This window comes from Adiantum capillus-veneris, chromosome 24 (assembly GCF_014529385.1).
Source record: "Adiantum capillus-veneris isolate H3 chromosome 24, ASM1452938v2, whole genome shotgun sequence".
NCBI classification, from domain to species: domain Eukaryota; kingdom Viridiplantae; phylum Streptophyta; class Polypodiopsida; order Polypodiales; family Pteridaceae; genus Adiantum; species Adiantum capillus-veneris.
Window position 1 is genome coordinate 23521452 of NC_140954.1, and position 14798 is coordinate 23536249.

General features: G+C 46.5%; 1 protein-coding gene across 2 annotated transcripts in view; it reads left to right on the forward strand.

Annotated features, from left to right (window-relative positions):
- The first annotated feature begins 340 nt into the window (after window positions 1-340).
- Window positions 341-14798, forward strand: part of LOC147426088 (uncharacterized) — a 52186-nt gene continuing 37728 nt past the window's right edge. The window contains exon 1 of one of the 2 annotated variants that reach the window (XM_086498733.1): window positions 341-545. In XM_086498733.1, coding sequence (XP_086354859.1) covers window positions 395-545 — 151 coding nt within the window. In that variant the 5' untranslated portion in view covers window positions 341-394. The remainder of the gene's footprint in view (window positions 546-14798) is intronic. The other variant, XM_086498732.1, reaches the window with a different exon arrangement.

The window sequence follows — 14798 nt, forward strand, 5'->3', positions numbered from 1 at the left end:
AGTCATAACAAATCATACACAAGAAGTTTTGGACAAATTCTCACAATAATTCCCACATTGTGACTTACCTCAACATCATGAGCTTTTGTGAGGGAGGCACTGCATACCTAGCTAGGTACGATTGTGGGCAGGGGACCCCCGGCCACCGGGCCCCTGCCCCCAATCGTACCTAGCTAGGTATGCCCGCCCGGTGGCCGGGGGTCCCCTGCCCCCAATCCCCCGATTGTACTTAGCTAGGTATGCGGTGCTTCCCTCTCCGAAGCTCATGATGTTATTCATTGTATGAAAAGACTCCGTTTTCCTACATGAGAAAATTTCTAAATCTTCTTGTGAATTAATTAGTTGACTAACAATCTGAACGTAAAGCCATCGAAGTTTCTGCGTACAGAAAGTGATGCCGAGGGAAGAGACTGCCAGAGTGGAGCATGGGAGACTGTGGGTATGGGGCGTTTCCCTCCTTTGCTTTATCGTGCTTATGATAGTCACGCCTCGCATTCCTCAGGATCAGTCCTACCATGACTTCGCCGACCAACGTAACTTCATCGGTTTGTTACTCGACTGAGGACACTGTTGTTTTGCTCATATGTTCTCCATACTTGCTTTTTTTGTGCGTGTACAAATCTGGGCTGACTCTGAGAGAGAGAGGGAGAGGGAGAGGGCGAGGGGTTTCTCATACAATTTCTACACTTGTTTGAGTCTTGGGCAGATTTCACATTCTCTCGTTCTCTCTCTCTCTCTCTCTCTCTCTCTCTCTCTCTCTCTCACACACACACACACACACACACACACACACACCTTTTTTTTTGGTAAATCTTTGGGATTAATTACAAGTGGAAAACCTCAAGGCGAGGAAAACCCACAGAAAAGAGCAAATACAAAGGCGTGAACACTGAAGTGTTCATCAACATGAGAGAACATGCAACTGTTGCGTTGACGCCACAAGGTCCAATAGGCCGAAAATCTGACTCACATAACGAAAACTGCAAACGGTCGAGCGGATGTGGGGAGAATGCCGAAAGCCCAAAACCTTTTATGGAAAATCATCGAGGGGAATCGGAGCCACATGCCAACTGCTATACCACGAAGAAATTCTCTAGTAATGCAGCAATCCCAAAGGAGGTGACTAACAGTCTCCTTTGTAGCCGAGCAACGAACACAACGGGAGGAGCAGATATGATGTGCACTGAGAAAAGAACACGTTGGAAGAACTCCAAGCAAGCATCGCCAAAGAAACAATCGCTCCTTCAAAGGCAAATGATTCTTCCAAAGGACAGAAAGCGCTTTTCTTCAGGCTTGTGCATTGACCACAGGGCATTACAATTCTTTCTGGCCGGCATAGTGTCAAGGGGCTTGTCCCACAAACACCAATCAGACATGTGATCCCCAACCAGTAGAGGCGGAACATGCAGAAAGTCAGTCAGCATGTGCTGAAGCTCTTTCCAAAACTGTCGGTAATGCACACCCAAGCCAAACCGACGAGTAGCAAAGGGAAACTGGAAATTGTACCCCGCATTATCAACCACGTCACCAACCACTTGAAGGCCACGATATGAGAGAAAGTAGGTCTGGCAAGGTGAGCGGTCGACCAAAGTAAGAGAGAACATCCTACTTCAATGAAGACTCTCTAACCGGATCGAGTTCCCGTCCTGCTACTGTCGACCTTGCCATGATAAATGCACTGTAACTTCCTTCCAATCAGCAATGAGGCTGGAGGTGTTAGGGCATCCAGGAATACGTCCTTCCATCTTGCCAAACACAACCTTCCAAAAGGTTGGCTGCCAATGGCCAAAGGAGGAAGTAATAACATGCCAACACAAGGAGGCAAACATAATAGCCCACGACTGAGTTTGTAGCACGAGAGTCGGTAACAACATAGCCTTCCGGGCAAGAACATGCCGGCGCAAGTCCAAAATATTGAGCCCACCCAAGCGCTTGGGAGTGCAAAGTTTCTCCATGGACATCAAATGCAGGCCTTTTTTGTGAGCATGAGTACGCCACAGATGAGACAAAATCGATGACATGAGTGAAGTGAGACAATGTCAAGGCCAATGCAACAACGTTAAATAGAACTGTACATATGACATCATGATACTTTGGATAATTCTCAAACGAACATGCAATGGCCATGTAGACAGCTTCCAGTAATGTAATTTGGCATTTAAACGTTGCATAACCAATCCACTTTTTGAGCATGATTGACATTCCAACCGATTGGATACTCCAAATGCCTCACAATCACATTTGGAGGAACAATCTCTCCTGTCCACAGCAACTTATGCCAATCACAAGAATTCAGAGGGAGAAGCTTCGATTTACGAAAGTTGATTCGAAGACCAGCCACAAGCCCATACAGATCCACAGCTTTCATGATCATTCAAACATCAGCTTGGTAGTTACGGGGCGTAAACAAGGAGTCGTGTGCATAAGCATTCCCAACGAAATTGCGCCTTGACGATAACTGCAGGTTATGAAGACGACCAGCAGAAGTCAAAAAATTCAGATACATCAGCAAAGGGTGTGTGGCAATGGCATACGACAATGCACTAAGGGAACAACCTTGTCTAATCGAGCAACCAAGAGGCCAGGAATCTGTCAACTCACCGTTAAGAAGCCCCGAAGATGCACTGCGAGCATACAAGAAATAAACAATATTGGCTAATTTAGGACCAAACCGAAGACATCGCATCATGGCTGCAACATTGCAAGGTGCAGCGGATGTGAATGTTGAACTTTGCTCAAGATGAGGGCTCCGAACTGTGCTCAAGGTTCCTTTTACTTACGGAAGGGAGAGCCTTCTGTTCCTTTAGTGAGAGAGTGCAAGTGTAACAGACTTGGACACTCCAAGTCAAGAATCAATCGCGACAGCACCCAATAACCACTTCAAATAATTCACAGATCACAATAGATGTGCACTGGCCCGGTGGAGTTCCGTGCCTAGAGATATTGGCCCCAAAGACTGGCGCCCCTTTCGGTATTTCTTTTTGTATTAATTAGTTCAAAGTGCAAGAGAGTGGGTCGGGATTCACTCTCAGACTCTGTGTCCAGATGCTCTGAGAAGTGAATGTCCAAACCACTTATTTAAAGTTACAAGGGATGCCCGAAAGCAGAGCCCCAAAAGCTTCTAAATCAAAAGCTAAAAACTTCTCTCTTTCAAACGCTCTATAGGGCTTTAAAAAAAAAATTAAAGCAATGGAACTCTCTCTATCTCTCTAGCTCAAATTGCGTAGGAGAAAAATGCATTCATGGCTGCCGTATTTCACGCCGCAAAAAGCGAAAATGACCGTACAGTGCCACGTCATCATGTGCTTGCAATCTCCGGAAATCTGTACTTGTTGCCACGTGGCATTCCCCGCCAGAAATTAGGGTTTCCAGCTAGTTAGGGTTTTCAGCCAGCAGTTAGGGTTAGGGTTTCCAGAAATTAGGGCTTCTGTAAAATTAGGGTTTCTGGCAGAAATTAGGGTTTGCAGGATTTTTAGGGTTTCTGGCAGAAATTAGGGTTTCTGCTGTCGATAGCCACGTCATCACTTTGACATACCCCCCTCTTGAAAGCATTGTAATCGACCGCGATTACGCTTGCAAAACCGACAAAAGCCATAAACCGTCTTAGCAGACACTGATTGTTAGTATCTACGTACTAAGAACACACATCTAGAACATGTACCAAATCGACAGTCACATCACAGGACATCACCAAACATCACAGGACATCACATGACATTCAACATTCATTCAGATCTTAGAGCATGATTTATCGGCAATGTAGCTAGCAATCACATCTAGGTCCAATCGGGACCTTATCGATGTCCAATTGACTAACCCCTATTGCAACCATGTCTATTCGAGGTCAATCAGACCAAAATGCTGTAGTCATTTCGTCTATCAGTTCCTGCACTTAAGAGAAGTCAAGAACAAGTCAGTATCATAATCAGGAATTCCATTTCATTAAAGTCATACAGCAGAATACTGTCAGCTTTCAGTATCCCTGAAGCTCAAAGAGACATCAGAATCAAGGCATCTGTTGACAAAGGAGCGGAGCGACTCCCCTCTTGTGCATCCCATTGCACCAGATCTGGGGCCAAGCTGAATTCTGGGTTCCGTTTGGAATAGACTATGCTAAACCAAAGCATCGAGGTAAAGTTTCACATTCTGAGGAGTATCTGCTAGGTCCTCCTCCTCCATCCACTTCGCATCCAATGCAGGATAGTTCTTGAACTTAACCAAGAACCGCCTTCAGACTTTATCTTTATTCTTCGTATCCTTATGTGCCAAAATCTGTTCAGGAACAAGGATCTCGTTTTCTTCCACTTCGGGTTGCTCATCAGGCTCCCCATCATCAGGCACATCACCTTTAAAAGGTTTCAAGAGACTCACATGAAATGCATTGTGAATCCTCCAAGTATCTGGCAGTTTCAATCGGAAGGAGACATCATTTATCTTTTCAGTGATCTGGAAAGGTCCGTAGTATTGCATACTAAGCTTTGGAAAAAGCCTCTCCTTTTCCTTTTTCTTTTGTAGGCGTGCCTTCTCAAAACGTAAGAGCACCCAATCATCCTCCTTCAATTTCATGTCGCGACGATGGCGATCCGCTGCCTTTTTCTGTCGTTCTTGAGACTTCTGCAAAATCTCACGAACCTTGGCAAAAGCCATATCCAAATCTCGCGTATATTCATCCGCTTCAAAGATCTTATCTATCGTGCTTAGGAAGGGTGGGACCTTCGCAGCACCTTCAACAATCTCAAATGGTGCCTTCCCCGTCGAAGAGTGTATCGTGTTATTGTAGGCAAATTCCACCAAAGGTAAGTACTTTTCTGTAAGGTGCAGCGGAATGAATGTTGTATTTTCTCAAGATTAGTGATCTTTACTGCTCAAGGTTCCTTTTAGTTCTTAGGGAAGGAGAGAGCCTTCCGTCTTATGGAGAGTGCTATGATCACGAACATAGTGAGTGGCTATTGTGCGTGCAAGTGAATGAGACTGAGAGAAGGAGAGAGAAGAGATACGACACCCGAGAGGTTGTAAAACCCTCCTCCGAAGGCCGGTGATGACGACGACGACTCGATGGTTGAAATCTGAGATCTTCTAATCGCTGAATTTCAGGACTGTTTCGGTGGCTGAAAATGACTGTTTTGGCTGCGTTTTTATGGCTGAAAATGGGGGAACATCTGCAACCAACTTGGGGAAAATCTGCTACTGTGTCGTAGGCTGAAAACACTATGGGTCTGATGCGATAAGGGCTGAAACTGAAAAACGCTGATGGTTCCTGCTTCTAGCCAAAAACGCTAGGCTGATCTGACTCTGCAAAGCAAAAACGCTGAAGTGCCCGATGATGCTGGCGTTAGTAATGGCTGAAATCGCTGATGATGACCAAGGATGGCTAGCGTTAGTGGAAACTTGATGCTGCTGCCGGTAAGGGCTGGAAACGCCAAGCATTGGAGGTTTATGGCGATGGCTACTGGAGATGGAAAACGCTAGGGGGTCATGACATAGTTACATGGGACAGCGGGTCGGGGTCGGGAACGGGGTCGGGACGGCAAAAGTCAGGAAACGGGGACGGGGGTTGGAACGGCAAAAAAAAAAGAAGAGTTTTTTTGGCATTTTTTGACCTACACACATGCCACACACATAGAGCATCACTTTGACCATAAATTTACACTAAATAGACCAAAGAACACGAGTCATATAGGCTGAAATGTGCTAATAAAACATCGATGATCGATGGATACAAAATGAGAAGTGCATGCCACAAGGGCTCAAGAGTCAAAAAGCCTAAAGGACTTAGGACAAGCCTGAGGCCTCAAGGATAACAAAAAGTACAAAGGGCTATGTAGTAGGTAGAGTCGTAGACTCAAGAGTCTAGACTCCAGAGTCGAGTGATCAATGATCATCAAACTCAAGAAGTGCTCGCCTGCTGAATCTCCACATCGTCGTCGTAGTCGAGGTCGTCAGCAACGTATGAGGGCTCCGGCTCGAGAGGCTCGCATTGAGGCTCGAAATCCTCCTCTAGCTCCTCCAAAAGAGTATCGGCCATAGATGGATTCTCTTGTGCCATCTCCCACTCAATGAAAGGATCTGCCTTGTGTGTGACGCTCTTGGCAAGCATGCGCAAGTTAGCGCTCACAAACACCAAATCATTGGCCCTCTGAACGCCAAGGCGATTCCTCTTCTTAGAAGCAATGTGGCTGTACACACTCCATAGTTGCTCCAAGCAACTAGTGGTACATGCTTGGCTAAGGACACGAACAACCAAGCGCTGCAAATGTGGGCCATCTCCTCCATAGTCCTCCCACCACAAAACCGAGCCAATCTTGTTGCGATCAAGCATCCATAGGAGCCCTTCTTTTGCTTGTAGTTGAGTAGCTCGTCTCTAATCTTGCGCCTAATGTCACTGCTAGGCTCAAGGCGCTCCAATGCAAGCCGCCATCCTTTGCTCACCTCCTTGTCGGTCTCTTGACGCCTTCCTTGAAACTCAGGGTCAAGCACATAAGCTGCCGCATGAAGTGGAGAGTAGTATCCATTCCACCTCGACTCACACAAGCCATGAATCTCCGCATACTGAACAGGGTCAGGCACAAGCTTCTCAAGTGCCTCTATCATCCGATCCATGGCTTCGTAGACTTTGCTAATGCATGGCTGCAAGCCATCCACCACTCGAAGTAGGTGTAGAATAGGCTTGACCATGGCGTCAAGAGTCTTCACCTCCTCCCACCAAGCGGCGTTGTCGGCCCATTCTTGGCATTTCAATCCTACTGCTGATGTAGACTCCGGCATGGCCTGGAACTCATCACTGAGAAAGAGGCCCCTTAAGGCTCCGCCACATGTAGACAAGCGGCCTAGCATAAGCCAATTGAATGCAAATCTTGTCTCTGAATATTTGAGCAAAGACAAGTGGCTCCTCTTTGAGAATTCATGGCACACTTTTTGATGGTTGAGCACTAAGGAGACAATTCGAGAGGCATCACCAATGGTGGGTGAAATCCATGACAAGTTCCCTATGTCCTTGAGGAGGTTATTGAGGCAATGCGCCATGCAAAATGTGACATGGATGCTGGGATACATGCCCTCAATGATAGCTCCGGCTGCCCTATTTGACGCCTCTCCATCTGCAACCATACAAAGGACATTCTCCGGGCCGGTGATCTCTATGGTGCTTGTCCACTCCGCAGCAAGCATCTCGGCGGCCTTGCCACTATCGGATGCATCATGTGACTCCACAAAGTACATCTCCCCCCAAGAGTAGGCCACCACTCCGTGGATGGACCGCTTGCGGGTGTCGCTCCATCCATCTACAAGAAGAGAGACGCCATTGGTCTCCCACAAATCCTTTGTTGCTTGGGCCGCTTGCTCCACGGCAAGCTTCTCTTTGTCAAGGAGGGTGGTGCGAAGCCTCTCCGATGAAGGTGGCACATAAGAGGAGCCATATTCCCCTATTTTCGTAACCATGGTTCGAAAGTATGGAGACCTATCCACACAAAATAGAGCATGTTGCGTTAGTATGGAGAATCGAGAAATTATAACCCATTATGAATACAAAATGGAAGATTGCAATGTGCATATGCCAAGGGAAACTCACCGCGAAGCATGGAAGGCAATGTGGTCGTGGAAGAAGAATCGGGTAACCGACCTATCTACCTCTTCCTTCAATTTAGGATTCCAATTTTCGTTGAGAGTGGTTTGGCGATGCGGAAGGGAAGAGGACGGTGTAGATCCATGGCTCTTGAAGGTTCGAGAGATGTCGTCAAGGTTGGCTTCGCGAGAGCAGGCTTCCCTTTGCTCTCGCGGTGTCGCCGTGGCGGAGGGATCAACGGCAACAAAACGGCCCCTCTTGGCCGCTTCCGCAACCTCATACACCGTGAGTTTCTCAAGAAGATCCAACCTCTTCTCGGGAGCTACATGAGGGCAAAACTTCACCTCGTGACCGGGTTCATGAAGAAGATGGGCTCGCACTTTGTTTGAACCACCCGATCTCTTGTATGGACATAGCTTGCACGTCCATGGTCTTGCACCGCCACCTTTGCCACGCGAGCTAAAGTCGACTTCATCCCACCACGACCACGTTTGCACGGCGGGCCTTCTTCGAGAAGAAGCGGCTTGAGAAGTGGAGTTGGCTTGAGATGACATGATGGTGGAGAGACTCGAGAGAGTAGAGCTTAGAAGTTAGAAGGGTTAGAGGAGAGCTTGTGTGGAGAGAGAGTAAAGGAGAGCTTCAAAGTGGGTAGAAGAGGGAGAGGAGAGCTTCAAAGTTCAAACTTGAGCCTTGAGCTTGAGGGAAATGGAATGAGCTTAAGCCTTGAGCTTGAGGGAAATGGAATGAGCATTGAGCATTGAGACTATGAGTATTAAGAGGCCCAAGGGAGCCTTTTATAGCCTCCCAAGGGCCAAGGCTTAAAAAATATGGCAGTTGGGGCTGCACAGAGCCGTTGCAAACGGTAAAAAACGGCCACTTTTTTGAATCCGACCCCGGCCGACCCCTGCCGTTCCCGTCCGGTCCGTCCGACCCCGGTCCGGCCCCGGCCGTCCCCCTGCGACCCGCCCGTCCGGCCCGTTTTCCGTCCGTCCCTCGGCGTTCCCAGCCGTTCCCGGCCTGGTTACGGCCGTTCCCCGGCCCTAGGGCCCGTCCCCCCGTCCCTTGTAACTATGGGTCATGAGGGGGAGGTACTGCTGAGAAGTTGCCTGTTGAGCGGGAAGCTCCTGCTGCCTCTTCTGCCAATTACTGTGCTGCCTCTTCTGCCAATTACTGCTAACTTGGGTTTGCTTATATATTAACTTAGCAAAATTGCCCTACCTACTTTTGTTGGAAAGTCACTTAAAAATAATAAGTGAAAATAACCAAAAATAGGAAAATAGGCTAAATGCACTGGAAAATTCCCCTAACTGATGCTAATGGATTGTGATGGGAATTCCGATGATCATGCTGTGTGCAACTGGAGGATATGCATCTATTGCTAAGTGACTGGGCATGCACGGTCTACGAATAGACTCACAAAAGTGCCAGATCACTACTAATCTAAACTGACTTGACTGACTGAACCCTGCTGTGGTGTAGCTTGTCCACGGACACATAGGGTTGTGATGTGTCACGTGACATCCCCTTCTTTTCAAAGTGAGGTACTGGTACCGAACTGTATGGCGTCGAGGGAGATCGCCAACAGCATCCGGAATCCTGGAAGGGACTCTTCGTCGGCCCACTCTGATGTGTGGGTCGTGCAGTACTTGAACTTCATAAAGGTTTGCAATGCTTGCTTCTATGGGCCGCGCCGAAAGCGACACAAAGTCTTCTGAATCTCCTTTCTTGCTTCAACTTCGTCTAGAGTCCTGCTTCTTTCGTCTTCAAGAATCTCCATGGCTGAAAATTCCTGAAACCATCTCCAACACAAAACCATGAACATACCCATTCCATGTAAAGTGAAGGAAAAGAATCTTGTCTTCTCCAAAGACTGTGCATGCAATGTAGATGAACAAATAGACGGAGTGACAACCCGTTCATCAAACACATTCACACAATGAGGTCGAATCTTTTCTGATTGATCGAAATCAATCAACTGTGGCAAATCACAATGGAAATGTCCATGCTTGGTGCTCATATAATCATGTGCTCTTTCGGAAACTGTGTCATGCCAAGGAAGAGACTTCCTTACATACAAACTTTTCAGCTTTTCACGAAAAATCCGCATACATTCGTGCTCATCCATGAGAGAAACGTGCTCAACATACAATATGTCATGCCTAGGAAAAGGGATCACATAACGATGTTGACTAAAATACAGGAAACCTTCACGAATGAAACACTCGAACAATGCGTGCGTATCAATCATGCGAACACATAATACTTCCTGTGAGGGTTCTTTGGACCAAGGCTTGAGAGCCAAGATCGCTTCTTCGGGATCTATCGAATCTTCTTGTGGGGGATCTGTGGACCTTGACGCGAAAGCCAAGATCAATTCTTGGTGATTGATCGAATCTACAACGAGGTTAGCTTCGCTAGAAAAAGCATCAACTGACACATCATCCTTGTGAACAATCACATCTTCTTCATGCAACTCATCATGCTTGTGAGAAATCACATCTTGATCATGCAAATCATTATCCTTCAAATCATCGTGCTTCTCATAATCATGCAAATCCTGTGTGTCATGTTGTGGAGAAAAAGAGATTGAGAGAATCTCCTTATCCCGAATCCTTTCAACCTTGTCCTGCATATTAGCAATGAGAGATGGAGAAGGAGCAACGTCCTCTCCATGAATGACAATAGGAGAATCACTGTCGGCATTGAGAGTTATAGTGTTAGCCGCAAATTTCATGAGAGCGTCATTATCACGAAACCATCGAATGCCCAAAATCATATCACATCCTGAGAGAGGAGAAACAACAAATCTTCTAGTGAAGGCAGTTTGTTGAATTGCAAACAACACATCAAGGCATTCCTCTGTGATGAGAGCGTCCATACCGAGGCGAAAGCCAGAGACCTCGATAGGAGATCTCGGACTAACTTCGAGGCAGGCTCTCTCAACAAGAGAGGAACTGATCACATCATGCATACTACCTGGGTCAAACAATATGACAAAACGGTGCCCTGACGTACGACCATAACATTTAATGAGAGAATCATCAATGGGAGGGTCCTGAGAAACTTTGGGCACAATCGTGTTATCATTCATTGCATTGACAGATGTAGTGGGTGCTGTGGGTTCTTTAGACTCATTCGATTCAAGCTTAGGACATGTTCTTTTTATGTGACCCTTAATGTGACAATGAAAACAGCGACCTTCCTTAGAATAAGTGCTTTGTTCTTCCGAAGTGATGTAACCTCCTACAATTCCTTGTGCTACCTTTTCATCTGGAGTAAGCTTAGGTTTAGCAATTGTGTTAGCCTTACCAATGTAAGGTGCAACGGAATGAATGTTGTATTTTCTCAAGATTAGTGATCTTTATTGCTCAAGGTTCCTTTTAGTTCTTAGGGAAGGAGAGAGCCTTCCGTCTTATGGAGAGTGCTATGATCACGAACATAGTGAGTGGCTATTATGCGTGCAAGTGAATGAGACTGAGAGAAGGAGAGAGAAGAGATACGACACCCGAGAGGTTGTAAAACCCTCCTCCGAAGGCCCCACTCTCGTCGGCGGGAGTGGTCTACTTTGATTGCACAAGGTGTACAATGCGTATGCAATGGACTGATGCAACTTGGACTATGCCGATGGCGACAACAGTGATGACGACGACGACTCGATGGCTGAAATCTGAGATTTCTAATCATTGAATTTCGGGACTGTTTCGGTGGCTGAAAATGACTGTTTTGGCTGCGTTTTTATGGCTGAAAATGGGGGAACATCTGCAACCAACTTGGGGCGGATCTGCTACTGTGTCGTAGGCTGAAAACACTATGGTTCTGATGCGATAAGGGCTGAAACTGAAAAACGCTGATGGTTCCTGCTTCTAGCCAAAAACCTAGGCTGATCTAACTCTGCAAAGCAAAAACGCTGAAGTGCCTGATGATGCTGGCGTTAGTAATGGCTGAAATCGCTGATGATGACCAAGGATGGCTAGCGTTAGTGGAAACTTGATGCTGCTGCCGGTAAGGGCTGGAAACGCCAAGCAATGGAGGTTTATGGCAATGGCTACTGGAGATGGAAAATGCTAGGGGGTCATGAGGGGGGGTACTGTTGAGAAGTTGCTTGTTGAGCGGGAAGCTCCTGCTGCCTCTTCTGCCAATTACTGCTAACTTGGGTTTGCTTATATATTAACTTAGCAAAATTGCCCTACCTACTTTTGTTGGAAAGTCACTTAAAAATAATAAGTGAAAATAACCAAAAATAGGAAAATAGGCTAAATGCACTGGAAAATTCCCCTAACTGATGCTAATGGATTGTGATGGGAATTCCGATGATCATGCTGTGTGCAATCGGAGGATATGCATCTATTGCTAAGTGACTGGGCATGCACGGTCTACGAATAGACTCACAAAAGTGCCAGATCACTACTAATCTAAACTGACTTGACTGACTGAACCCTGCTGTGGTGTAGCTTGTCCACGAACACATAGGGTTGTGATGTGTCACGTGACATTTTCCCATTGAGTCTTCTGATCAAAGATATAAGACTTCAATAAATCTAGAACCACTAAATTTGCAATCTCAGATTGCCCATCAGTCTGCGGGTGGAACGATGACGAGAACTGCAACCGCGTGCCAATGTTCTCCTAAATTGCCTTCCAAAACAAACTCGTAAATCTGGTGTCTCTGTCGGAGACAATCGTCTCAGGCATGCCATGTAATTTGAAGATCTGGGCCACAAACAATCTCGCTAAGTGATTCGGCTTGAATTTTTTCTTCACTGGAATGAAATGAGCTTGTTTGCTAAATCTGTCAATAACAGTCCAGATACCATTGTGACCACTCTGTGTTCTCAGGAGATCAAAAATGAAATCCATCGCAATACTTTCCTAGGGGCGGGTGGGTATGGGTAAAGGCTGTAACAATCCCTGTGCCTTATGCCTGTCTAACTTGACCTTTTGGCATACTAAGCAACTGCGCACAAACTCTTCCACATCCTTTTTGAGTCTCGGCCAAACAAAGTATCTCTCTACCCCCTTCATGGTGGTAGCAATGCCGCGGTGACCCGTAAAAGGTGGACAGTGACATTCAGTCATAACCTTTTCCCTCAACGGCTGTGTAACGCACAACATAGTCTTTTTCATCAAGTAGCCTTCCCGAAGTCAACCACCTCTTGTAATTCCTCCTCTGAATACTGTTTGTGATTAGAAGGTTTCTTGAGAGCGGGTTTCAGTGGTGGTGTAGTGGTTTTCTACCATTGTGCATGCACTTCCTGAAAAGAAGTCTCGTATATTTTGCCAATTTCGGATCCTTCGCAAAACTGAGCATCATCTTTGTAGCATTGTCGATCAATTGACGACGCTTCATCTCTCTTTGCTCCGCCTGAGTAGGCCAAGGCGGGCCATACTCTGTCTGAATCTTCGTTGTGATCCTTGCCTGCATCTCCAGATGCAGAGGGAGTCGATTGATCCTTGCGTGAAGCCATAGGTGCCGTGGAAAAAAGTTTGGGGATCGGATTTCACATAGAAGAGAAATCGGCTGTGCTTTGATACCACTGTAATAGACTTGGACACTCCAAGTCAAGAATCAATCGCGACAGCACCCAATAACCACTTCAAACAATTCACAGATCACAATAAATTTGCACTGGCCCGGCGGAGTTCCGTGCCTAGAGATATTGGCCCCAAAGACTGGCGCCCCTTTCGGTATTTCTTTTTGTATTAATCAGTTCAAAGTACAAGAGAGTGGGTTGGGATTCACTCTCAGACTCTGCGTCCAGATGCTCTGAGAAGTGAATGCCCAAACCACTTATTTAAAGTTACAAGGGATGCCTGAAAGCAGAGCCCCAAAAGCTTCTAAATCAAAAGCTAAAAACTTCTCTCTCTCAAACCCTCTATAGGGCTTTTAAAAAAAAATAAAGCAATAGAACTCTCTCTATCTCTCTAGCTCAAATTGCGTAGGAGAAAAAAAGCATTCATGGCTGCCGTATTTCACGCCGCAAAAAGCGGAAATGACCGTACAGTGCCACGTCATCATGTGCCAGCAATCTCCGGAAATCTGTAGTTGTTGCCACGTGGCATTCCCTGCCAGAAATTAGGGTTTCCAGCCAGTTAGGGTTTTCAGCCAGCAGTTAGGGTTAGGGTTTCCAGAAATTAGGTTTTTGGCAGAAATTAGGGTTTGCAGAATTTTTAGGGTTTCTGGCAGAAATTAGGGTTTCTGCTGTCGGTAGCCACGTCATCACTTTGTGACAGCAAGTGACCACAAACAAAGTGGATAAACACTGTGAATGAAGGTGCGAGACTGAGAGATAGAGAGAGAAGAGAATACGACACCGGAATGTTGTCAAACCCCCCTCCGAAGGCCCCGCTCTCTATGGTGAGAGCGGTCTACTACTGATTGCACAAATCTCGACAATGCAATGGATTGGCCGATGATGTCGACGACGATGAGGACGATGACAAGACAGGCTGAAATCTGAAAATGCTAAGGGCTGAAATCCGCTAACCTTTATCTGCTGAATTCTGACTCTATGTCGATGACGACGGCGATGATGACGATGTGACGATGACGTGCTGAAAACGCAGATGCTGAAATTTGCGTTTTCCGGGCTGAATCTGCAAACTTCAGTGGATCTGACCGTGCGGCGAGGATCTGCTTGTAGGAAGGTGAGATGTGCGAGGTTTGGGGGTTCTACTGCGGAGTCTGACTGCTGAAAACTGAAAACGCTGATGCCTATGCTGGTTCTGTCGCGGAGAATCTGCAAAATGCTATGTTGTTCTGTTGATCCAAAAATGCTAGGGTTGAATCTGTTGTTTCTGCTAACGCTAGGGCTGATCTGTGATCTACTGGAAAAACGCTAGTGGATTTGATGTGTCCTGCTGTAGCCAGGTGGATTTGCAAATGCAAAACATTGGCGGATCTGCGATGTTGAAAACGCTGGCTCTTGGTCTTTGTTCTTTGGCTGAAAACGCTAAGTTATCCGCTGGGGGGGGGGGGGGGGGGGGGGGGGGGGGGGGGTTTGTGTGTGTGTGTCTTGCTGAGAAGGTGTGTCTTGCTGAGAAGGTGCTCTGTTGGATGTCAGGTCCGTGCTGCTTCTTTTGCCAGAAAGTGCTAGCGCTGGGTTTTCTTATATACTTGCTTGTCAAATTGCCCTACCCAGTTTCCCAACAAAAGTCACTTATCAATAATAAGTGAAAAATGGCTAAAATAGGGAAAATAGGTCTGTGCACTGTAAAAATGTTCTTGATGGGTTCTGGT